The sequence below is a fragment of the Plectropomus leopardus genome, chromosome 14 (assembly GCF_008729295.1).
Source record: "Plectropomus leopardus isolate mb chromosome 14, YSFRI_Pleo_2.0, whole genome shotgun sequence".
Taxonomy (NCBI): Eukaryota; Metazoa; Chordata; class Actinopteri; order Perciformes; family Serranidae; genus Plectropomus; species Plectropomus leopardus.
Window position 1 is genome coordinate 17,040,310 of NC_056476.1, and position 27,362 is coordinate 17,067,671.

General features: G+C 39.4%; 1 protein-coding gene across 2 annotated transcripts in view; it reads right to left on the reverse strand.

The window, feature by feature from the left end:
* The window catches only part of zfyve28 (zinc finger, FYVE domain containing 28), a 33,233-nt gene extending 5,871 nt beyond the window's left edge, over window positions 1-27,362 (reverse strand). For both annotated transcript variants that reach the window (XM_042501101.1, XM_042501100.1), the window contains exons 1-8: window positions 27,060-27,362; window positions 8,789-8,929; window positions 3,698-3,835; window positions 3,346-3,548; window positions 3,102-3,191; window positions 1,882-1,971; window positions 1,689-1,790; window positions 68-1,591 (exon numbers count right to left, since the gene is read on the reverse strand). In XM_042501101.1, the coding sequence (XP_042357035.1) occupies window positions 68-1,591; window positions 1,689-1,790; window positions 1,882-1,971; window positions 3,102-3,191; window positions 3,346-3,548; window positions 3,698-3,835; window positions 8,789-8,929; window positions 27,060-27,095 (2,324 nt within the window). In that variant the 5' untranslated portion in view covers window positions 27,096-27,362. The remainder of the gene's footprint in view (window positions 1-67; window positions 1,592-1,688; window positions 1,791-1,881; window positions 1,972-3,101; window positions 3,192-3,345; window positions 3,549-3,697; window positions 3,836-8,788; window positions 8,930-27,059) is intronic.

Genomic DNA, 27,362 nt, shown 5'->3' on the forward strand with positions numbered 1-27,362 from the left:
AAAAAAGATTGCGCTGAGATCTTACATCTCCCAAATAAATCAGAAAGCTAGAAAAAGGACAGCTCACCTGGAGCTCCTCCTGCTGTCCTCTTTGGTGTCCCTCTTTGAGTCTTTAGTTCCTGGTTTGTCCTTGTCTGTCTCTTTTTCCCTCTGTCGACCTCCACTGGCCTGCTGCCTCTTTTCATTCCTCAGCTGGTGGTTGCACGGAGAGGTTACGTCCCCTCTGCTGGACCCAGAGTCCTGAGCATGATGCCCTGGCCCTGGAGCCACAGCCAGGCACTTCTCACAGAGTTGCGAGTTTGACTCCTCTTCCAGGGTTTCTGCAGGGCAGCGGGAAGTAGGGGGAGGCAGCTGGGCAAGCTCACCTTTACTGTGAGGCTCGTGAGCTCGCGGGGGCAGACGGCAGGCAGAGGACTGGATGACAGTGCTGGGGGCTGCGGTCTTGCAGTGTTTGTCCAATCCCAGGGCAATACCTAACCCAAGTCCAGTGGTGTCTGTGCCGATGGTATCCTCATGGCCGTCCTCACAGCTCCCACAACAGACACAGGAGTTGAGCAGGCAGTGAGTGGCCACCAGAGGGCCACAGGGCTCAATCTCTGAGGGAGCAGGCCGAGGCAGCAACAGCTTGTCTACAGCTAGCTCCGTCAAGCTGGGAGAGCGAGGGTTGAAGATGACTGTGGCAGACAGCTTCATCCCACCCATACGGTGAGCGATGACCTCAGCCGTTTCAGACGCTGTCCCCTCCAAACCCATATCCCACCCGTTGGTGTAAGGTAGAGATTCAGAGCCAGGAGCGGAAGTGCAGGGAGGGCGCTTTGTATGAGGACAGTGTGCATTCTGGCTGCGCGGACGTGGGCACGGCTGCTCTGACTGGGCCTCAGGGTACCAGCCGTTCCTGGTGGAGTCTGGCCGTGGTCCCGGGTTGCGCTGTACAGGACGGGCAGACTCTGGTGCTTTGGAAGGAGAGGCAATACAACGACATGCCTCTCTTGAAATGCTGGTGATGCTGTCTCCTGCTGCGTCCAGGTCCTCCATGAAGAAAACCTTGTCCTCCTCCTCTACGTAGATGCCTGTCCTTCCCCGGCTCACCAGGAGCCTGCGGGGGGAGGCTTCAGTGCTGGAAGTCCCACTGGAGCCTCCTGCCTCCCCTCCATGAGGGTGGTGCGCTGGGGACTGACCCTGGCTGGGAGGCGACAGAAGGGTGGACATCTCGTCCCCCACGCGGTACACCATCATGTTGAGCTGTTCCAGTTCCTCCTCATCGTACTGCATGGAGCAGGCCAACTCGGCCTCCTCCGCCTCCTCGCACAGCAGGCCCTGCTCCTGCTCCCCCTCCCAGCCCCTTTCCACTTCTGCCAGCTCCTCCTCCTGGCTGGGACAGACAAACAGAGCCAGATGCTCCTGCTCCGCCTCACTCTCCTTCTTGGAGGTGTCATTATCAAGGCTGCAGGATGAGTGATTCTCTTGGATGGAAGCTGGTGAGCTGTTTGTGGCCTGCCCCTCGTCTATGGACAATTCCCCGTCCTGAGAGATACACAAGTTCCTTTCCAGTGTTATCAACTCCTCCTCAGTCAGGGTCTGCAGCAGGTCTCTGCAAAATCATCGTAGGATAGTTGTGACAGTGATAGAGGAAAAAAGATAATTTAGAAAGATAGTTTTTTATGATGATTAATATTCAGAGACTGTACCTGATTTTCTTCAATAAAGTCCGAAAAGGCCGGAAGAGCTCAGACATGTCCTCAGATTTTCGGTCTAGGTTGAGAGGTCCCTCTGAATACACAACCAGCCCACTAAAAATACATTTAAAATTCTATAAGAGGGCAGGAGAGAGTAGAAAACAGGGAAGTGGGCGTAAGAATGGAAAGGACAGGCAACACTTACCACACAATGGCTAGTCTGGGAATTGTAAACATCAGTGCAGGTTCATAGTCATCGATCATGTCTTGAGTGAGATAACCCAGTTTTAGGGCCCTGGGACAAAAGAACAGGGGAAATCACATGAAAGAAAAATTAACCACATCATCTCCACATATTATTGAGATTCTGGTAAAGTCCAGATAAAGTCCAGCCTGATAACCAAAGGAATCTGCAAGCTTGTGTTATATGCGCTGATGTGTCGTTACTCCACCCCATTTAAAGTGTTTTTACAGCTTAAGGTAAGTGGGATTAAAGGCTTTTTGATGTCATTCAGAATGAAATTTAAGTTCATATTTCATTAACTAAAACTTTAGAAATTACTTAGAATAGGGAGAATTTTGCCCAAATATTTATCATAACATAAAACAAGTTTTTTTTATGACAATGCAAGAGGCATTCTGTGATTCTTTTTCAAGTTACCAATTATTTTGAGATTTCACAACGCAAAGTCATAAAAAAAGAGTAATAAAAATCCTACTATTTTTTTCATAATACCAATTAAGGCCTTATTTTCAAATTAATGACTTCATGCCTTTTCACACTTTTTTACAGACCTGGCTCAGTCAGCCAAATCACTACTGTTAATGACAACTTGTGTTTATCGCAAAATAAATGACGTCATTTTTAATTGATGCATCATCACTTAGAGGACACTATGACAAGAATGAGCAGAACCCTTAAGCATTTTTTGAAAGAAAAAAAAAAGATGGCTGCAGCTGATGTGGATCTTTCTGCTAAAGTGGTATTTTCACATTCTGATGGCATGAAAAGCAGCACCTAAGTGGTAAGAAGACAGGAAAAAAAAAAGAAGAAAAACAAAGTCTGCACACTACATTGTGCCCCCATGAATATTACATAAATTACCAAAGAGGTGACGTTTTGCGCTGCATGCTTTTCATTAGACTTCATAAAAAGCAACACTCACAGACATGTTTAATCTACATCACAGCTCATCTCTGCACGCTGTTGTCTGTTTACATTTGACTGTCGCTCAGCACCACGTCTCATTTCGTTGCTCTGTTTGGTTGTACGTCTATTCAATTGCATCCACTGGCATTTTCAACTACTATCATTGACAGCGCCCCTTGTAAATTAAAAAAATCCAGTTCCAGCTATACCAGGCTTAATGTGGACAGTAATACTTTATAGGGCGAATTATTCAAAGTGTTCCTTGGTAAACTCACCTCTCCACAGTCTCACAGAAGAGCACAATCACGTCCTGCTGTACATAGTATTCTTTGGGAGACTTGACAGGCACCATGGCTGACACATAGCTGGCAATGGAAGAAAAAGAAAGAGGAATTTAATGACATTTACAACTTTGTTTACTGTTTTTGGCAACCTTGTCCCCAAGAATCCTTGAGAGGATGATAAATGTGGGTTAATATTATTGCTACCATTACCAATAGTGTCTGGCCCCTCATTTACCTGAGCTCAAACTCAGCAAAAAGGCTGTCGAAATGTCGCAATGCGTCCTTCATGCGGTCCGTGTACAAGTTGAGGTCTCTCAGGGCCTGGTCTCTGGTGATGTTACGTACCTCCTCCAGGCTGCGAGTAAGGTCCTTAGCAAGGGGCCTCATCGCTATACTCTCTATCTCCCTGTTCATGATGATGGAGCCAGCGGCCAAACACTGCAAAGGAACACAGACATCAATCATTTTGTTAACAATGGCACACTTGACTATTTGTAGAAATGTGTAAATATAATATTTTTATGCATGTGTGTATGACTTGTGCATGGTTGTTTTCTCCTGGACTGATGCTGCAGGGAATACACTACCTCAGCTCCAAACCACAGCTGCCCTGCCAAGTTGTCATGGCGAATCTCCTCGGGGAACTTGACACAGAAGTCTCTGTTGGCCCGGTCGGTGGGAATACATTCATCCATGATCTGATTGATAATGTTCAACACATTGTCCTGCAGATGAGCACAAGAGTGACAGAAAACAACATTGAACAAACTAGTTGGAGAAGCAAACAAGAGTAAGTGAAAATCTGCTCCCAAAAAACAATTTTCTCAGTGTTTACTTTGAGTGACTAATGTTGGTTAATAATCCAGATTTCAGCTCTTTCAGAGGGCCATTGTAGTGCAGCATTTAAAGACCATTGATTAGGAAGTGAATGAAAACTATTTGACAAGTACATGAGACCATTATGGCCCTTGCAGTTACATTCTCCCTCAATAAAAACACGAGACTAAAGCCCATAATTCCAGCAGTGAAAATGCAGTGTCACACACAGCAAGAGCTAATCAAGAGCTTATGTGCCGCTGGCATGTACAACAGCCATAACAATGACTTACAATGAGCCTTTCACTCAACCGCAGCTGCACTGTGCACTGTAATCTTGTCAGGCACAGCACTGCGTCTTTCTCTGCTGGCCCCGAGGAGAAAGATTAAAAAGCTTTGAGAAGAAGAGCTTAACCACTGATTCCTTTATGGCTGTGTGTGTGTGTCTTGGCCAGGCCTGAGTACCACCCCACTGTCTGTGAGCGTCTCCCTGCAGGGGACGCCGATGATAACCTTCACTGCTGTTGGTTCAAATAATCCAGAGGTTGTGACTCTGGCATGATACCTGCGTCTGACAAAAGACCATCTTCTATCCTTTTTTTATAGCATCCCTCTCAGTTTTCACTATCTCTGACCTATTCTCTCTCCTCTGTCTCTGGTGTATGCCGTCTAACTCAATCTTTGTCCATCTCAAACACACACACACAGTCGCTCGCCTGTTCCAGCAGGTCGCACTGTAAGAACAGCCGTGCCAACATAATATGAGCAGCATGCCAGCAACCCCCACAGAGGCCCATGAATAAGAGCTGATAGCAGCAGTGGCAGGTTCAAGTGCAAAATTTTGGCTTGAGTGCACTTGCCTTCTATTCTTGGGGCCCCGGGGCTGTGGGGTATCATGCTGCTTAGTTCATTCTCTGAAACCCTTGAGGAAGCACAGCACTGAAAAGACCCCTCTCCTAACGTACTGACAGTTCGCCGTTAAACATTTTGACTGCAACTTGTAGTGTGACAGAATCAGAGACTAATTTAAGGTACGAACCATAGGCTGTATAAAAATAATGGACGCAGTCAGGGTAAAGACACTTGGAATGAAATTTCATAGCAATTTTACAAAATCCTGCAAAATATGAGCTAAATCTATCACTAAGGGCTTAGGGTAAATATTTACTGTTACATAAAACATTACTTCTTTAGACAAGTTAAAAAAGTTGATGATGATCTTCTTAAAATGCTGTTTCAAAAACTTTCTTGAGTGGAGCAAAAGGAAAATAATTTACTTTTTTAAATGATAGCAGTAAACATTTGGTTTGCTTTGGAAAAAGCTTGTTCACTTGTCATTCGATTGGTTGTGGTAAATAAATATGAGTGTTGTTGTTTCCTCTGTCCTCATCTGAGTAACTTTAATGCAAGAGGCATTCGCCAAATCATTTTAATACGTATATTACTAATTATTTTGAGATCAAAAATGATTAATAAAATTATACTTACCATGACTGAGCATTTTTAAGACTTTTGAAAGATTGATTTAAGACATTTTAATACCACTTAAGGCCATATTTTTAGATTAATGAATTCATTGCCTTTGTAGACTTTTTAAGGATCTACGGGAACCCTGGACACGGCCACCTCATGTCACCCGCTGGTTTGTGGACCCCTGTTTTACAGCCTCAACAGGGCTAAACAACAAGGACTGCCCAATGAGCGAAGGCAAGTAAAATGCCATTTTGAGCTACTACATGTAGCAACTCTCTTGCCCTGTTGGATCAAATAGAGATAGTGATAAAACATAATTAAACACATCATATTTTTCAGATGGAAGTAGCTAGGAGAGAGCCATCTCGCTTCCTTCTCATCTCTGTTGAGAGTCGCACATGAGCACTACCAATCTGACACTTGCTAGAAAACAGCTGGGCGTAAAGACAGCGTTTATGAGCTGAAACACAAGGGAGCATTTCAATTATCCTGGATAGTGTAGTTTTTTTTCCTAGATTTTTATAATTTTCTAAATCTGACTATCTTGCAATATGGGGAACATAATTGGTCAATTGTATCTAAAAAAATATATGTATGTTTAGCGCTCTGTAATAACACATTACAAATAATCTGTGAGAATGAAATCATACTTAAACAATGCACTAAAATATGTTTCTGACAGCATCTTTGATCAGCGCTGCCTAGTTTAAAAGTTTGACCGCAGTTCACAAGCAGTGACAGACATGATTGACAGCTGCTTTAGAGACTCCTCGGCTCTGACTGGTTGTTTTTGGTGCACTGTAGTACATTTTAGTGAATGCCATACAGAAGGAAGAGGAGGAGAGACATGATTTTTTCACAGATCATCTGTCTCGTGCTTTTTTCAGAATATAGTTACAGTTTCAGCACAGCACACATATAGTGATTTTCACTGAAATGACCAACTGTAGCTTTAATATGAGGGTCGATGGGAACTGACTCACTCTTGGAGCCAGCCTCAAGTTGCTGTTAGAGGAACTGCAGTTTTTGGCACCTCCTTGTTGGTTTCATTTTTCCGCCTGGAGGTTTCCGCTTGGTGTAGGCACGTTCTAAGAAGAGCTACTCATTCGATTGCTTCTGCTTAAACGTGTCAGCTTGATCATTTCGGGAAGCTAACAAAATAACCTTTGACAATATAAGTAAGAGGAAAGTAAACAAGAGGACAAAGAGCATCAGAACAATGAAAAGAGGAAGAACCTGCAAAGACGCATCAAAGAAAAACAAGGTGACAGACTGGCAGAGGGATGGATGGAGGGGAAAGAGGGAGAACAGTCGGGGATCAAGTGATGACCTTATTAAGTGGTTCTCCCCTGTGTGCTGTGGCGGTGGGGGAGGCTAAGGCACAACGGGCCAGATGACGACCTCCCTCCTCCATCTCCAGCTCTCTCAGCGTGATGCAGCATGGCAGCCATCACTCATGAACTGCATCACCTTCTAAGCTCCTCTCAACCCTGACCACATAAAGACCCGAACCAGCAAACACAACCTGAACCTGCATCACCACATAACTCATTCATACTGTTTCATTCAGCACTTTTCTTGAGTGAAAAGAAAAAACATTCTGACCTGATTCTTGTTCTAAACACAATTACCTCAGTCAGGGTTACAGTTATAAAACGCCTCTTTCCCAAAGAAGCCGCTCTTGCAACCATTTACTAAGAAACCGCATGACACCCAGCCCAGTCCAAACAAAGTCTACTTATCTAATCTTATCAGCAGAACCCCTTGATGTAAGAACCCAGTCAAGCAATGTTTAGTGAGGCAACAGTCATATCACCACGCCTGTATCCAGAAAGCGGTGATAAAGGTGTTGTCTATTTTTGGCTTCCAGGCCAAACCCAAAGGTCCAGTCAGGTCATTACAAGAATGAAAATAATTCTAAGTAAAAATAAAACTTGGCTCACAGGCAGGTGCTTCTATGAAGAGTTAAACAGGTTTTGCTTGCTGTTATGATTTTCTAAGATTATCTAAAACATAACTTTATCCGAGTTAGACAAATTAAGCTGATATGTTCTTGCTGTTGTTGTTAGCGCACAATTTTCGTAATTTGTTGCTGTTCATCCACTGTAGACTAAAAAGTGGCAAAACAGAGAGTGAATATGGATACTAAAAAGACTGGAACTTTGGAAGATACTCACTTGATTTTTCCAATTCTGAGCGCTGAAGCTTCACATTAGCTTCAGATAAGGTTTAGACTACATTTTTGAGGACAGTGGATTTTGTTCCACTGTCACTTCCATTTACAGCACATTAGGATGGGATCTCTTAAAGGGGCCGTTCAACCTAAAATTAGAAATGCACATTCTTCCTCTCACCTGTAGTGCTATTTATCAATCTGCATTGTTTTGGTTTAAGTTGCAATGTTGATGATATAGGCTGTACAGATGTCTGGTTTAATTTTCCATTTTTGTCTCCATACCTGCTTTAACTTCTAACATTGCAGTGTCTTACATTCCTGTTTATAATTTAGTTTAAAATAATAAAGCTTCGATACTTTATTAAGGAAAATTGTTCCTCCAAAAGTAAATAGTACAATAGCGTGCCAAAAAATAAAAATAAATAAGCCTGTGTAAACATACTTTTTAACAGTTGTAACAGTTTAGTTCTATGTAAAATTAGTCCGGATAGACACTAATCTGGCACATTACTGCCTCTCAGGACCTAATTGCACCTATAAATGAAAATTCAGTTTACTCCAGAAACAGTTCAAACTGACCGGGCTGATGGGGTGGCACCTGGGGTGGCCAATCAGATTTCAGGGGAGGCCACCCCAGACCACTCTCTAGACACGCCCTTGCAAAGCAGAAAAAAACATTTGAAAAACTCAACAGTATTGTCTCCTTTCGGAAATCCTGATCTGATTAGTCAAGACAATCCACAGACCTAATTAGTTAGTTGGTTGGTGAGTTAGTTAGTTAGTTAGTTGAACTTGGAGCACCACAAGAAGAGTGTCATCTTGTTCCATTATATTCAAGAGAAGACAGTCTTCTCTATGGCTGACATCTCCAACGCTCAGCAACTCACAACGAAAAAATCTAGACTGATAAAGAGCACGAGAGGTAGGGAGTAAAACTATGTTTTTTTTATTTTAGGAGTGAACCATCCCTTTAACGGCCAGTGTGAAAAAGGGGAATGATTACAGCAAGCAAAACCTGTTTCAATGTCTATATGAGCACCTGATTTTAAATATTATGATCCTCTAACTCAAGCTATTTGTATGTATTATACATGACAAAAAAAAGAAACAGAAAAAAAGAAATAACAACGCTAATTCACAAAGACTGAAATGCATCCACAGTGAATTTAAAGGCACAGACAGATGATGACTTTGTTGGTTTCTGCCTGCTGACCTGACAAGAGCGAAACTGATTGACCAACAGGGTACATCTCTGAGGGTCCTTCCTGCCGTCGAGGCTGTCCAGCTCAGTGGCCACCTGATTCAGCTCTTCATCAGCGTAGTAGAACTGGGCCAGGAGCTGAGGGTCCGTCCTCTGCACAGAAACACAAAGAGACACAAGGAGGTCATTTTAAACACTGGTATAACTGTGTTTGAAACAATAAAGATGAAGGAATGCATAGAATTTTCAAAAAACAAACAAAAAAATTTGAAATTATAATCAGTGTGATAATAACAACAGTGAACCATCTTTACAGTTTGTCTGTGTTCTATGCTCATTCATTTATTGTGTTATTTCTTATGACATCTTATACCACAAGGTACTGTACTTTGCACTCTGGCTGCAACTTAAGACTAATTTCATTACTGATTAACCTGATTATGTTCTTGATTAGTAGTTTGGTCGACAAAACGTCAGAAAATGGTGAAAAAACCTCAATGTGATGTCTTTAAATGTCAAGTTTTGTCTAACCAACAGTCCAAAACCCAAAACATATTCAGTTTGTCATTAAAGAGCAAAGAAACCTGAAAATATTCACACAAAATATAACCAGACACTTTTTTTCTTATTCTTTTTTTATCTTTATTTTTTTAAAAAGCCTAATCCTTCTTTTAGATTCATATAGCCTCAGCTAGACAATATATTCTCTCATTTTGGGTTTCTTTTAGTAGTCTTTCTAAAAGGTTGAAGCATGAAATTGGAGTCAGAAAAGTGATTACTATTTTATTACTATTCTGGCTATAAGAATTTGAGCATTTTGTATTTTTAACAAAGCAAAATGATTATTTTGTTTGTGTGTCAACATATCCTGTGAGTCACAGACACACTGTCAATGCCTTAAGAGAACTACAGTTGCTGGACTGATAACCAAACATCATAAGCAAAGCCATCAAATTTAAGATACCTCTGAATATGTTTGATTTAGAGAACTTCACTCTGATCAAAGCAAAGAACTGCAGTGCAAAAATGTTTAGTGCCCTTTACTAACTGGCCTCTAAGCTGTGGACACAAATACAGAATCAGCGCTCCAACAGCTGTGAAATGATCTGAGCCAACCTTGCATCTCAAAACAAAATATTAGCTGAGGAAATGACTGATATCAAAGCAAACAAGATTTCTATTTGACTCTAAACAGAGGGCAGGCTAAGCCAGGATAACTTGGAAGTCTGGAGACCACGTGATATGTTTTTTTTGACAGAAACAGAATCTTACTAAACTGTAACAGATGGGAATAAACTCCACAGTTTCTAAAACATACTAGCTGATCTCATAAGGTGCGTCAATTGTTGATTTTAGCTGCAGAATTTAGTAACTAATGTCAAGTATCAAAGAAATACGGTAAGAAACAGAGTGAGGAATATCATTATTCTATTGATATTTGCCGGTCCTGATCCAATACTTGTATTTACCTGGATAACACAGCTGCACAATGCACACTTCAAGTACTTCAAAGTTATTAAAGTCAATCCAGTGTATATTCTTATAATTTACTAGCACTGCAGTGCCAGCAATCAAAAAGTGCCTTAAGGTTTTTAAAATTATTTGAAAAATATTTTGTGTGGCTCTTACCACAATTCCACTGAGTTCATCATTTGTTTTTTCAACAAAATAAAATGTGTCTTTAGAAAATGCTTGCAAATCCACTTAATTTCAAATTGTAATAGTACAGAACACTATCAACGATCAACACAACAACAGTTCTACCTCAGAGTAGTGCTATAGCTGAACTTTAACGTTCCCAGTAACAACAAATAAAACTCGGTCACAATTGTGCTTATTACAACGTTGTAGTAAAACTAGTTTACTAAAAATGAACACAGAAAATTTCAAGTCCACTTAAACTGGTATAGCAGCTTAAAGTAAACATGAAAAAAATCAGTTTCTACTTATTGAAGTAGCAGCACTACAAGAAAACCTGAATATTTGCCACAAATCGTGCAACAAAGGATCGCGTGGGGCGCGTGCTCAAAATAACTGATCCCGATCAATTAAAAAAATGCACTGAATGGACCTGATACTGATCCGTCTAATCTGATTAGGACATCACTAGTTATTCATTATTTAGGAAAAGGACCTGTGTTCATTTATCAAACTAGTTTCCATGTGTAGTGCTATTGGGAATTAATGTGTACACTATTTAGAGCTCTTCATAACTGAAATACAGTGTCAGGCATGGACAGCTGCAGTCTCCACAAAACCAGCTTGATGCTTGGCAGTTCTCTAACTGTGGGCAAGAAAAAACATGAATTACGTATGATGTTCAGCAAGTTTCCTGGTTACAGCACCGCCGTGTTACTACAGCACTTTGGTGTTAACAGGTGGAGTATTAGCATAGTTTCACCCACTCTGTTAAACCCAACAGTGAACTCTTTTAGTCACCCTATGCTTTAAAGGGATATAAACCGTAATCTCATGCAAAAAAGCATTAAACTTGGAGCAGTCATGTCGAGGCAATAGCAACATACTTCCAGTCTGTAGGGACAAAAATAAAACCAGGTAAGTAGGGCATTCTATAGGCCATCTTAACAACAGATTGCTCTCCCATTTGCCAAGGTAGTCTGATGATTTATGAGCACACACAAGGCATGGGTTATACAAATTCATACACATAAACACATTTTCAACAAGTACAGGAGGGTAAATGATAAAAAATGGCATTAACCCTGACAAGAGGAGTTAACAAAGGTTAATATAGTGTGAAAGCTCCCCAGAAGAGTGGGTGTAATTAGAGAGGCTGGCCCTGGTAGAGGATTTATGTCATTATCTCCCTCCATGCTCCCCTCAGAGTGTGTCGGGGGGAGCAGCACAACACAGCAAATCACTGTGCTGCAGTGTGAAGCGAACGTACAGTACAACACACAAGGTGTGGAAGAAATAAATATGTAAACCCAACGTTTGTATTGCTAGGCCCTACCCAAAATGAAATAATTGTAATTAAATTTTACACATAAGAACTATCAAGATACCAGTTTTTGAATCACAAATTGATCAAACACTGTATACACTCACACACACATATCCTAGGGAGGGCTCACGTTGATCGAAAGGTTAATGGTTTTGAAAATGGCGACCGCATTCCGACGTGCATCATCACAAACCACACAGACCCAGTGACGGTACAGGAGCTTAAAAAGGACAGCATGACTGTGCAGACTGGAAGAAGGGAGAGCAACGCCCATATACAGGCTCGTTCTGTCTGCCACACGTCGACTGTCTGACAATGTTTTTTTCGTGAAGTCGAACTGAATGCTGGTATTTACTGAAAACCTCTCGCAGGACCTTTTCCCTTAAGTTTGCAGTGCTTCCTGTTGCGTGATGCTCTCCCTGTGGGCCCTCGCTCCTCTCTCTGAATATGATACATGGTGCTGTTCCCTCACTCTCTCTCATTAATAATGAAACAAACAGCAAGGAGAAAACACAGAGATGTAACCTACAGCTGGGGTACTTGTCGCATCATTACTGTGAAAAGGAAGGGAAAAATATTTTATATTTTAAAGGTTATTTGGAGGACTGAGCTATGTCACTAAATTACAATTAACGTGGGAAGGGATATATTTTGACAATGGTAACCTTTATTTTTTGTGAATGTCATGTTTTTTTGGGTGTTACCGCAGTTGCAATTTTCTAAAATAACTGGTGTTAGACTTGTGTTTTCATTTGCCCACAGGCAAATTAGAGCTGAATTAGGGTGAGTTACAGAACAGCCGTGCCTGATTGGAGCATATTGGGGCTTATTTTTTTGCACGACACTTCAGCAGGGAGAAATGCTTGTCGAAATAAAACCCAGTTTGTCTAATGAAGCAACATCAGCAACAATCACGCAAATTTTGTTTATGTGTTTGAATTTTGACATCTCTGTCATGATAAGTTTACTGAATAAACTGGAAGAGTGATGCAGAGAAGACATTTAATCCAAACTAAAAGAGGCAGCGTGTCTATATTACAGCAGGCAAATATAGTCAGTGTTTCACACTCTTCTCAAGTGTTCTTTCTTAACAAGGTCGCACACATGCTCGATATATAAATAATCTGTGAAGAATGGGAATATGCAGCCACCACATTACAGTAAGACAAAAAATAATCAGCAGATTGAAATAGTCATATTCATCATCGCACTGGCATTGCTACAATAGAAATACATTTAAGTGGGTTCCTCTGAATGTGTAGGCTAATGGGAAATGAGCACATAGGAAATCTTAATTAAATAAGGAAACAAACAAACTCACTGTAAAATGAGGTATTTATCATAACATGCAAATGTATTCTCTTAACAGTGAGAAAGGCTACAATATCACCAGTCAGGAGTCAGATTTGACTGGACTTTACACAACAATGAGTGGGTCTATGATATAAATGTCATGATGACCAAACAGGAAACAAGAGTGGGAGACAGTGAAAGACCTTTTTCTAGCACCGGCAGGCACAGCACGGCCCACAGAGTGGTGGCATTCATTTTAAGATTTCTGAAGCATATAGGCCGACGTTGGCGGAGGAAGAAAAGAAGCATTTGAGACAGACGCCATCCTATAGCCTCCTCCTGCTGCATTCCTCACACAAGAGGGAACATTCCTGCAGCATTGCATCATGGGGGAAAAGTCAAAGGCAGGCAATGTTCAAGACATGCCGATTTACTCTCAGATAGACGAGGACACTTGAGCTGTTCAGTCTATAAGTTTGGAATAATCATTTATCAAATATTAGAGAAAAAGGTATGAAAAGATTAAATGAGAACAGGTTGAAACAGGTTCAACCTCACATACAGGGAGATTAGGAAGATTTCAGTTGTTACTATGTATTTGCACCTGTATTTGCCAGGCGTGACTATTACCAGAGACAATTTAGAAATGAGACGGCGCACCTAAGAATCATTTTTTGTATCTGTGTCTCGTGGGCTTTGCCATTCCCCTGCCTTTTTAGGCGACTAGTAGTGGCATGTTGTATAATGATTTTATTGTATTCTATTTTCATTTTATTTTATCTTATTTTATTGTGCATATATACATATGTGAGTGTATGTATATGTACATTGTATTTATGTGTTTGTATGAGATTATATATATATGTTTCTCAAAAATTGTTAGGTTTGAAATCTTGCATGTGAAACACTTTGAGCTGCATTTTATATATGAAAGGTGCTATACAAAAAAAGCTTATTATTATGATTATTATTATTATTATTATTATTATTTCCAGACTGACCAAACAGGAGAAAATCAAGTTTGTTCAAGACCTGTCTCTGTCTCAGCGACACACTCTTACAAGATCTGGCAACAACTGATACTATCTCGTACTCCGTTGATATCAGATATTGAGCTTGCAGATGGAAAAAAAAAAAACTAAATAATTTAGGAGACGCTGAATTATCTGTACAGTAGTAATATAGGTGTATTATGAACATGTTATCAAACTTTTTTTAACATCACTGTCATCATCAATAGGGATTTGTATCTCCACACCTCTAATATATATAGATACCATGTCATTCCTAGATTTACAAAAAATGTAATGTATTCATTGGCCTTTTAGATGATTGCTTTCGACTAACCAGCACTTTAAATGAATGACTGATTTACAAATTACAAAAGTTTTTACGAGCTAAACTAGCTTTCTAACAGCTGCTACAGTTTGACAATAATGCTATTTAAACAAATTTAATTGAGTTAACACCTCTGGCTAACAGTTTATAAGAAATGAGGCCATACAGGTCCTAATCCTTTGTTTGAAATTCAAATTCAAAGCCTTGAAAGGTAATATTTACTTTGTTAAACTGACTATGAGTCAGTGATGACGTTGGACTCTAAAAAGCAAAAAATAAAAAAATAAAAAGGCAAACTGTCTGGTTACATAACAGATTGGCACGGAGTTCAGTATTGGCATTTGGGTAATTGCTTAAGAAGATGTAGTCCTGCTGTAACCTGCAACTAATAAATAAAAAGCAAATATATAAACCTTCAGACTGAGAAAAATAAATACATATCGACAAAAAAACAACAACTGACTAGTAACAGTCAAATTAAAAAGCTGGAAAACAACACCTTCCTTCAAGGGTATTACAATAGTTTAAAAAAAATAAGTGTGTGCCCACCTGGGGATTGGACTCCTGAACTTGCGAGTTGTGTCATCATCACCAATGACAGCTCTACCTTGCGCAAGTGAGGAAATGAATCAGCAGATCTGGCTGCTATCCCCTGTGGTGTGCCGCTCTCCTGTTATACTCCTGCTGTCAGTTGTCCTGGGTGCCCTCTCTTTGAGATGACTCAAAAACTCTATCCATCGTGGTCAGAAAACCCATCATTTCAGACTATTAAGCTCCCATAACTTCACCCAGAGTGACAATTACTACTAAGCCCCCTTTAGTCACATCGTTTCACAGTGACTCAGTAAAATTTCTGTCCCTTTTGTTTAACATAAAATCAATAACAGGCATTGACAGTGTGACTCTTATTGAAGCGTGTTACTAAGAGTTGCCTGCTGCTGTACCATCAACATTTTCATCAGCCAGCTCTCTCCTTGAGCGGCTGAATCCGGGGCTTCATTTCTATTCAGACTGTGCAGATGATGGAGGCCGTCAGGCTAATGCTTCATGAACGTCCATAGCATCGGTGCGTGCACATTGAGCCCACTTAAGGGACTTATGAGAAACCTTGCCTCTGTCCTCCATACTCTATTCCAGGCCCAATTTGCTGCCTTCTGGCTGCCATCCAAGGATCAGAGGCAAATATTGTAGGAAGGTAAACCAGTTCACTCTGCTTCATCCAGTCAGTTGGCAGACTGGCAAAAAAGCAGCCGGATACAGTTCATCACCTCATTTATTATTCAAGACTCAGCATAAAAGCCCTGGCAAGAGTGAGCCAATCGCTTTGGTAACAAACAAGGAAACTTCCTCAGCCATTATTTATATTAAGTTTGGCAGAATAAAAAGTATAACCTCTCTAAGAATGCAGTGTTACAGTGAGGTATGTTCACTTGTGTTGAGTCATTCCTTTCATGTTCAGCTTGCATCAGGAGTTTCTTTCCTCGCCTCTGTGTTGTTTTTTGCAGCTACAAAACTATTGATGGTGGCTTTTCAGGCATAAACTCAGACTGTCTTAAAATCATTCACATTTAAAGACCACTTCAGATTTTCTTTTGAATAAATGTGCAATTAAATCAACAGCACTAATCACAGACTGCTGAGGAGTATGTCTGCACTAACCAGCTGAAAATTGGATCCGCAGCAAACTACAGATTTACCTTCATAGACTCAATACGTTCAGAGTGGTCTGCCCATCTGCACTGATGGCATAATCTGTGTGCTTGCCTCCTCTCAGAGGGCTGCCCTAATCTCGCTTTTGGATTTAGCAATGACCAGTGCATGTGCCTGGCACATGATTTAGCATGACAGGCCGAGGTGACATGGGGGCAAAGAGGATTTAGGTGGCTACAAGTCGTGTCCAGGAGCCCCTGATGATAGTGTGGTGACACGTGGGAACCCCCTTCTTCCCAGCAACAACCGGAAAGTTCTTATGCAAGAAATAATCTGGTTATACAATCCAGAACTGGCTGTTAAAATGTGGCTACAGAGGGGAAGGAGATTTTTTAGATGCACAAAATCAACAACTTGACAATTTTCATGGAGTGTCCTGAAGATATGAGAAATTGCTGTAGATGCCTCCTATCTTTGAAGAACAACACCAAAAAATACTACCATGCCTAACATTTAAGAATGAAACTAAAACAAATCCACCTATGCCCTGGCATGACTCCTTCATGCAATTTTGACCCACATCCCTGCTTCACTGCCGAGGATGTGAATGACAGGCTTGTTCTATCTGCATACCTTTCATTGGTACAAACAGTGACTGAGAGCTGGCATTGCTCCGACTGTCCCACATTACACACAATGACAGCAGTGGACGACAACGGTAAACACAAATCTTTGATTACTGTATGCAGAGATTAGAATTTAAGTCACTGCGCTTGTGCAACTGGGATTGCACCTAAAACTGCACAACTAACATTTTGACTGGCAACAATTTAGAAAAACAAAATCATAAATAATACAAATGTAGCAGTTATCTTTTTATATCTATTTGCCAATGTCAGGGTGTATCTTAGCTGGTCTGTTATTTTTTCTTGTTTCTACGGATCACTTATAGCATATATTAACTTATTTTTGAGTCATTCCCTAAAGTAAATTAATTTTATGTTCTTTTTGTGTTTTATACTGCTCGTTTAGTATTTGCATTTTTTGGTTTATGTTGTCTGTCTATAACTTATGTTGCTGTCTGTCTTAGCCAGGACATTCTTGAAAAATATATTTTTAATTTCAAAAGTTTTTTTATGGTCAGTAAAGGTTAAATGAACACATAGGTTTTTACCCAAAACAAAGCTTTATTTTGCAGAGGGTTTTGGGTATGAACACTGCTATTGTTATAAGCTTTTCATTAAAAAGGGTACATTTAAAACAGTGTTCATCAGGGATTCGTTACTGACTTTTGTCAAGCCCTGCCAACACATGAAAACTACAGGATGTAGTACATATTTTTCTTTCCATCTACTCTACACATGCTGTTTTCTATTAAAATAGGAGTTAAAATATTGAAAACTCTTTGAATTTGAATTTGTCAGTTCTTCAGGATTTCTTATCATCCCAGCCCTAGAGTCCAGCAAGAAGAAATACTAGAGCTACTAAAGAGAGACATCCTCTCATTTTATCTACTCCCAACTGTTTCCAAGGCCAAAATCTAATCCCAAAAATACAGGCCTACTGTTCTCCTCCTCTCCTCCTTTTATTGCCATTCTCCCCTGCTGATAAGACAGAGCCCAGAGCAGGAGGGGTGGCATTTCATTTGCTGGCTCTTCCTAGAACAATCAGATTCATAATATAGACAAAGGGCACCTTGAAAGCATGCTTTATGTTTATCATCAGTGACAATGAAGAAAGGACTTTAAAAAGCCTTTGATCAGAGAGGGAACCAGTTATTGCCAATAAGAAATCGGATGCAGCAAATGAGCGCAGTCTCTCAGGCCATGCCAGGACAATCTGATTCTCTGTAGTACTCTTAAATCTCACTCTTCTTCCGCAGCTATTTTCTTTCAATCATCGCTTCCCCACACCTCGGACAGTGGGCCCTGATTCCCCAATCCTGCAATGAATTTAAAAAGACCTTCAATCGCCTCGCCTGTCTCAATCTGCACTAGGGTCAGCTCTCTAAATCCCGGCAGCTGACACCAAATCAATTACCGCATGGCTGGTGGGTAAGCAGAATGGGACGTCCACAAAGAACTCCAGAATTAAGGCTAAATATGAGGACACGCTGGCTACTGCTCAGCAGTTTGCCGTTCCCTCTTCTTTCGACTCCGTGCCAACAGTGCAGAATCAACTTTGTAAAGACAAACCCCTAATGGCTTCACCTGCTCTCAGTCCTCCCGCCTGCATGTTCACAAATATTCACAACAAACCAACGAAGTGATAAATGACGAATGAAGGGCAAACAAGAAGGTGAAGGAAATCATGTTAACAACAGCAGAACCTATCACAGCCAGGAAGGCAAGTGACCCAAAATCTGTCAAGTGTGTTTAAACATTTTCACTGGTTGCATCAGTGTGCCTGACATTTAGCAGGTACATTTCTGCATATGCACTGCATTATTTTTTTTCCCATCCACATTATGCAAAGACCTAACCCACCCTGTACTCCTCCTTGAGCGACATTACAACCTTAAAACACACCAGCAGTTCAGAATGAAGAGAACTATTGATTGTTTTCTTTTGTCAAGAAAATGGCACGGTGCCCGTTACACCAGCCCAGACCCGACATCATCGGTGGAAGTAACCGCTGCACCACCTGTCTCCCCTGTCCTCTAAAAGATGTCATCTCATCCTGCCCCAAACCTCATTCAAACTCTCAAAGCCGATACTGAAAAAAAGAAGGAACAGTCAAATAGATATTTATATTGAACAGCCAAATCAGATTAACTCTGAACAAATTTAAGTCTGGTGTACAGCCCTTGCGTTTACAATGGTTTTATAATGAGTTAAGAAATTAACAATGTGTACGGGAACTGACAGACAATTGTAGTATTATTGCAGCCCCATAAGGCAAAGAGAACAATTTTAAATGCAGCTTAATGAAAAATTAGGTGCACCACTGCAACCAAATTGTAAAAAGTAGTCTGGAGTCCTGACAGGCCTGTTAAACTCTGTAAAAGTGAAGGAATCATTATGGAGGAAATATACAGCCATAATTCACTGGTTGTTCAGAACTGTGACAAAATATGTCCACGAGAGAAAAGTAGTTCTCTGATGGAAATATATATGAATGGCATTTCTTGACTATTTTATATTTTAGTTATCTATTAATTTGGAAAAAGCACCTACATTTGTAATTATTCAAAATGTATTAAATATAAAAAATAAATGAATGGGTGTTAACTTAAAGAAGAGTGGGGCTGCGGATTATTTCCTAGATCAATCATTCAGTCAATAATATGTGAGGAAATTCTGAAAAATGTCCCCCAAAATTTCCTAGTGCTCAAGTTAATGACTTTCAGTTTGTTATTTCTGTCTGACAAAGAGTTGAAAACAAAAAGATATACAAATTAAAATGAACAAAAGGAAAGCAGCAAATGCTCACATCTAAGAAGCTTGTGCATTTTCGGTTGATTAACCAACTGAAATGATCAACACAGATTAGGAAAAAATGTTGCCAGTTAGTTTTCTGTCAGTCTGCTAATTGTTTCAGCACTCGGTGGTAGACCACATTATTATTTAACTGAATTTATGTTTTTTGTTGATAACAAAAATCTTTAATTCAGATTTATATTAAAGTTATTATCTACTGAGCTCATGGGGTGTCAACTTAATGACAGTATGTGCTTGAAAATGTGTCTTGGGTTTTCATTAGCACTGCTGCTGATTGTTGTTGTTGTTGTTGTTGTTGTTGTTGTTGTTATTGTTGTTGTTGTTGTTGTTTAAAACATTACAAATAGGAAAAATGAATAGTCATCCATGGCTGCATGACCCTGCTTCAACCTCCATACAGATTTTTGGTGTTTTTTAATTAGACCTTCAGAGATAATACTGCTGCCTTAACCATGTGTCATAGCCACCTCTTCATAGATGAACATTTCCTTTCAAAATCAAATTCTACTGCTGCATTTTAAGTAGGGCCCACACAGCTGGCAACAGAAGGAAAACTGACTCCTGAGTGGATGATGAGTACAAAAAAATGTGTCGCTTTGTCAAAACCATCAGCTGTCAACCAGTTGAGTTTTCTTTCTGACAGTGCAGACAGACATCTCTAAAGCATCTTTTATGGTGGCTTAACAATAATTTATGACCATGATAAATACTTACATGCCTTGTCATGTTTCATTAACATGTGAACAAATGATTTTGCAACACTGTTTTTATGAAGTTTTACCATAAACCACTGAATATATGTATATAAGTTGAAGTTTAATTTAGAGCCGAAATGATTTACCCAATTATAATGGTAGATACATTTTAAAGTTGCTGTTTTTTAACAGAAACCCAAAAATGATTTGGTTCTAGCTTATCAAATGTAAATTCTGTTAGATTTGCGTGTGTGTGTGTGTGTGTTTGTTCCAGGATAGCAAATTGAATACATTTGGGTTTTGGACTGTTGCTCGAAGAAAATAAGACATTTAAATATGCAGACTTGGGCTTTCGTGAATTCTGAAAATAATCTGAAATAATATCTGAAAATTGATAATAAAAATAATGATTAGCCCTGGCTGTTAATATAGTCTTATTGTATTGGTCTGCATTATATTGTTTAAATTTAAAACTTTCATTAAAAGATTATAAATATAACAAGGCTATAACCAGACAACAATGACTTCTCTTTTCTTAGTTATCAGAGAACAGCAGAATGTAACATACATACAAACATTAGCAGTAAAAAACAGAGCAAGGAAGCACAGCTGGTACCTTTCTATAGATACTGCAGATGGAGTATTGAAACTCAACTTCAAATATTCAGAATCAATATGTTTTGATTAATCAATATTTTTGATGATACAAGGAGATAAGATGCTGAAATTTAGCTTTTGAGATTATACATTTGTGCTACAATAAGTGATTAAATAAATAACACTGTTGACATAAAATGACCTAAGACACAAAAAGCATTTGTCAAATAAATAAAAAGGTGTAATTAGGAAGTAACACTGAAAAACGACTTAAAAACTGAGAGCTTTTCCTATGATCGACGATTAACATAACCATTGTATATAATAACATTTTTCTAAAAGTAATTTTGTAAGAATCAATAACCTGTCAGATTTTTGATCACCTTGTCAAAGTAATCAGGCATTATCGTGTTCATATACTGGCTAACTGGCTCCACTGTTACACACTAATATGTGTCTGACATTTCGATAAGGAGAAGCACAGAAAGTATCAGCTACCCACGCACCGAACTGTCCGGTGGGGAGAGGGGGAGTGAAAGGCAAATTAGTACCATCCTGTAGATGGAGGTGAGTGCACCCGGCTTGGTGCGAGCTGTGACGCCGTCACACTGACAGATGAGGTGGTGTGGAGCTGAAGGTCAGCTCCTGAATGCCTGATAGAATAACAACTGAGAGAGGAACACAGGCTACAGAGGCAGTGCACTGCTTTAGTCTCCTGACATCTCTCTCTCTCTCTCCACCAGTCACTCTGCAAGTTTGCCGCTGATGAATGAGAGGTGAGGAAACAATGGCCATTTTGGCTGCTTGGAAACCTGAGCAAGGTCTCGTGTTTGTTTGCAGGGATGAGTGCTGAAGCAGTTTTTTATGAATGCTTCTCTGCTGATTTTACCCTCTCCAGAGCCTCTTTACCATTAAAACTTTTCCCTGAAGAATGCACAGTAGAGATGCATGATATTGGATTTTTTTGCTGATATCTGATATGTTGATATAAAAACAACTCATTTGGCCAATAACTGATACTAGGGATAATATCAGTTTGCAATGGGTATTGACAGACACTGGCTTTAAAATTAAATTTCAGAATCGGTCCAACATACTGATTTCTGACAATATGACAATACTTTTTTTTTCAATTGACAAAGTAAACATGTACAAAACATCAACCCTAAGTTAAAGTATTTTTCTTATTTTGCACAATGAATTAATATTAAATACACTAAAAAAACATGTATGCAATAGTCATTCACTGTGCAAAATAAGAAAAATACTTCAGCTTCAGTTGATGTCTTGTACATGCTCACTGTCAATAATAATGGTTTTTTTTAATAGGTTTGTGATATTGGCAGAAATCAACATGTTGGCCAATTCCTGTATTCCATCTTGAAGCCAATATCTACCGATACCAATGATGATATTATCATGCATCCCTACTGCACAGTCAAAGTTCAACTAATGAGCAGTCACAAAACACCTGGCGCAAGTAATAAGAGCTCCTTTGTAGATACTTGGGGAAATAAAGGTTAACTACTCACACAAAAACCAGCTAAACCAGTTCAAATGCCTAGAAGGAATGTGGGAAATATCCTTACTTTGAGTTAAATATTATAGCCTTTCAGAGAAGCAGGACAATCCATTCTTACACATTTATCCTTTTGCGGGAGTTGGCACTTTGATGACAGAGTCAGGCCAAATAGACAGGTACATTATGTCCCGTACAGAGCTGCACACCGCTCTCCAACACACAGGGATTGTGTAGCAGGAGCAAGAGAAAGTCCTCCTCAGTGGGACTTATCTGGTGAGGTAAAGAGCAGCTCTGGAAATATCAATAGCTCCGCTTCAGTCAAGGGGACATGCTGATTCAACACTTTTCCGTTTCCAGGAGAACATAGTTCAATAATAAACGGCTTACTGTTGATGCAAAATGACAATGCTACACAGAGTTCAACTATAAATGCCAGAAAATGTGGGTTGGGCACTGATTTTAATTACCACAGAAATATTTTCTCTGTGTGCAAAGGAAACTTGCTAAAGCTAAAGCTGATCTTCAGTAGCAGGAGCATGAAGTGATCCGAACCCTCCTTTCATTACTGTTGTCGTTTCATACTTATTGGCATAATTACAGAGGCTTTTAGCGCCTTTCTCCTCACTCCTTTGAGGCAGAACTGATCATTTAAAACCAACAGACTTATGTGTAATTCTGTTAATTCCTACCATGGCTGTGATTTGGCAAAAAAGCCACTGATGTAATAGCCCAGCACTTTAGATCAGTATGATGTGACAATACTCTGGTGAACCCCAACACTTAGGGCTAACCCCAACAATAGACTGCCGAAATGCTGTGACAGCAAACATGGTTAAACAGAGAATAGAGGAGTGACGCAGGTGTGTGTATGTGGGAAAGGGCAGGTGGATAATATATAATCACAGGGATTTCATTTTATCCCTGTCTGACATTACTGTTGCAAAAATTCAAAATTACTGGTACAGTTTGACACTGAGACGCAGTCTTCCACTATCAGAGGGACTGACTTGTCAGTTCACACTGCCCATTAGAAAATGTCGGCAAGCCTTTTAACGATTCAGTGTGCAGGATTTAGGGGATATATTGGCAGAGATGGAATATAATATAACAATTATTTTATTTTCGTGTATAATCACCTAAAAATAAAAATCATTTTGTTTTCGCAACCTTAGAATGATCCGTTTATATTAGGGGTCGACAGATATTGGTTTTTCATTATTAGTACTTAATGAGACCAATAACCATTATTTGGAACTGATATGCATTTACAACAAAATTGAAGATCTTCTTTCAATATTTAGAATTTGGAATATAACACCAACATAAAACTTAGTTTAAATTTCTTTAGCAAGCATATAAATCAAAAATGAAACTGAACTCAAGTGAAAATTTAAATTAAAATGAAGTTCCTCCCATGCTGACACATTCTTTGCAATTTTTAATTAATTAATTTTTTGGACAACCATTAAAGAAAAAATGCTGATACAGATAATCGGCAAATGCCAAATATCAGCTCAAATAATCATCCAGGCTTACAGTCTGTTGACCCGTAGTTTATATCTACGTTGGGAAAAAAAGCCTCGGAGAAAGACTGGTTTGTAATGGGAAACAGCTTTATTCTGTTTTTACCATTTTTTATCATCTGGTCTGTTTGTTTTGGAGAGAAAGAGAATGTGTCTCCTGCTGGTCCTCATCCAGAGTCCGCTATGTTGAACCACCAGGTTTCTACAGTAGCCCGTAACAGATAAGCTGAACAGCGGCTCTCAACAGGGCAATCCGCGTTTTCGCATATGCCTCCGTAGTAAGTAGCCCTTCACAAAGAGCAGTGTCGGGAAAACACAGATTTCTAAAATGTGAGATGGATTTTTTCAGTGTTTTTACAGGTTTCAATCCCCAGGTCCATTTATGTTTTTAAAGGAGTAGACCCCTGTGGATAATTCAGCTCCTGGTAAAAAACAAATCCTGAACATCTGGATTTTAAGTTATCAGAGAAAAAAGGTGAGCTCATCTTAGTAGCTGCTGTCTACCTGTACAGCCTCAGAGAAACACTGATAAGTATCCTGAAACTGCTTATTCAGTGTTTTTTACCCTGGTCCGTTTGTTTTGGAGAGATAAAGACCACTGTGAATAATTTGTCTCCAGATAAAAAACTGAAAAATGAACACTAACAGAATTATATCCTGGAAAGGTTTCAAATGGTTACAATTTGCAATCCTCGCCATGAGATGTCACTAAATCCCCCTAAATCTTACACACTGCTCCTTTAAAACAACTTTTTAATTTGCCAGATTACACAACACTGATTGCCAAGAAACACAACACTGCACCACAGTCATCAACTTGTTAAAGAGGCTGTCTGTAGTATATTTTCCTCTGTTTCTATCAATAGAAAAAATCTGCCTCCGGGACTCTTATCCTACAGCTGTTATGATGCAAGACTAACTGTTTATGTGCAGCTCTTGTGCCAATATAAAAGGATTAATTAATAAAAACACTTAATGTTTTACAAGCTTAACAACTTTCTCTGGTGTGTGGACTAGAGAAGAAAACTTAACACCCTCATCTTTTTTAACAAAAATAAAGGTTTTTAGCATAAAAAAGTTTGAGAAATTCAATATTTTTCTAAAATTCCATAATGTGTTTATATAAAAGCTCTGCAGCTAATAACAGTAACCTTTTGTACCCATCCTCCAGAGGCTGCATTAGAATACTGTGTAGTACAAGTGATGTTTATCACTTCCTAAAGTGCTTTTCAGCAGAATATTTGCTCAGTCTTCCCAGTAAATAGACAACTTTTCGTAAAGCATATGAGTAATTTGGGCAAGGAGATGATGAGCGCATTTTAGCTGTAAACTCAAAGATATTACAACATCCATAGCACAGTCATCATTCAACAGAAGCCGATAAGGTATTCTCAATCCAGCTTGAGCAAGAAATCTGACTGTTTATGATTCAAGAGAAATTCTTGAGGAAAGAGAAAATGCTTATGATGATACAGCAATAAAAAAATCATACACTGCTTAATGGCAACTTTCTTTAGATGTATGCATCTTTGTAGGTATGCAAGTCGTCGCATTAAGTAGCCTGCTTTACAATTTCTCCTCCTAAATCCTGAAAGTTACAAGAATTCCTTCCCTGGAGAAATATTCACATCCACTCAAACTAAAAAAGTGCTGCAGCTGGTATATATTAAACTGTTCATTTAACAAGGCAATCAAGCCTTCAATAATTCCTCTGCTGTGTCAGGCATGTTTCCACACTCTGAGCTTGATTTAAAGAATCGCAGCACATCTATTACTAGCTCACCCCAAAGGTGATGATTTTGCCTACAAATGGTGTGTCCTGGACCTGAGCAGCATTTGATCTATTTATCCAGTTTGGGGTGTTGTCTGCAATCAACAAACACAGCAAACCCATTCAAAGGCAACACGGCTGATACAAGCAGACATTAAATTAAACAATTAGAAAAAAACATAACAATTTTGATAATCAATTTGTCTTTAAAAAGCATAAACGCCAAACATTTGACCTGCTTGCAGTTTCTCAGTCATGAGGTTTTCCTGTCTTTTGTGATAGTAAATTAAATATATATTTGGGCTAATAATTTTATTTAAATGGGATGAGCCCCTTTTTGGTCTTTAAATATAAATCAACAAAAAACATATTTGAAATACTGAGTTTAGCTGCTTGAAAAGCTATTACAAGGAGATGGCTTCAGCCAGATGCCCCATACAGAGAGGACTGGTATGTATCTATGAAACCTTTGGAATAGAAAGAATTACCTTTTCATTTAGGCTTCAGGAAACTAAATTTGAGGTCATTTAGAAGAAGTGGAAAAAGTATATTTCCCCCAAAACGCCCTTCTTTTGTTTCACTATGTTTATTCAACCCTTTATTTTTATTCACTTACATCAAAACACCGTACGTTCTGTTTGTTTTTTGCTTCCACGATATAAAAGAAAGAAAGAAGAAAAACAAACAAAGAAAAAATGGTTCACTCTGTATAAGTACCTAACTAAAGATGACTGTGTGACTGTGTCACCAAATAAAGGAAAAAAAGATAAAAAGCAAAGTCAATACCTCACCTTGAGGTTAGGTAAATTATGATGGGCATTTTTCTTAATAGACACACCTAATTATTAATCGCTTAATTTTGAAAATAACTTCAAAATGAACTGATTTGTAAAAAAAAATCAATTACAGCCCTAAAATACTCAGCTTTTCATATACCTCTCTCTCAATACCTACTTTACATTTAATTAATCTCGTTTTTTTTTCAAATAACATTATTATTATTATTATTATTATTATTATTATTATTAACCGTAGTACCATTTTTAATATTACTTTATCATTACTGTTGCTGTTCTTGTTGCTGCTGTGCTGATATGTTTTCTGTAAAGAATTGGTGACTATGTCACCAAAAACAATCAATTTAACAATGCCTGTCATTAATGACAATGCCAGCTGAAGGCAGCAGTAAGTCAATCAGTGTAATTCAGAGAACACTGTCAGGCTGTGATACTGTTAGCCCTGTCTGGCGCTTGCAAACAAAAGCATCATCATCATCATCATCAACAACAACAACAACAACAACAAAGGGGTTGCTGCTGGTTAACACAGTGTAACATCAGGAGCACAGGCTAACGTTAGCAGATGTGTGGCAGTGTATGAAGTGATCAGTCTCGCGAGCCACACTGATCGGCTAGCTATCTCCAAAGCTAAGCTTAAAATAATGACTGACTGCAGAGCTGACACAGCGCGTGGATGCAAGATAACTTACCTTGGGCTTGTAGAGCCACTTTCGGAACCGGTTCATCGTTACCTCGCCACCTTCCTTTGTCACCAGCCCCTCCTCTCCTCTCCTGTACCTGTGTGTCTCACAGTATCGGCGGTAGGCTGCTAAGCTAGCTCGCGCTGGTGGGTTCCAAAATGTTTAAAAAAAAAAAAAAAAAAAAAAAAAAAAACACAGCGCGCGCGATAAGTTGTCCTGAACGTTACACCGCGGCTCCGGGAGGGTATAAAGCAGATATTCGGAAACAACGACTTATTTCCATCTCCACTGGATCCTGAGGTTGGCTGCCTG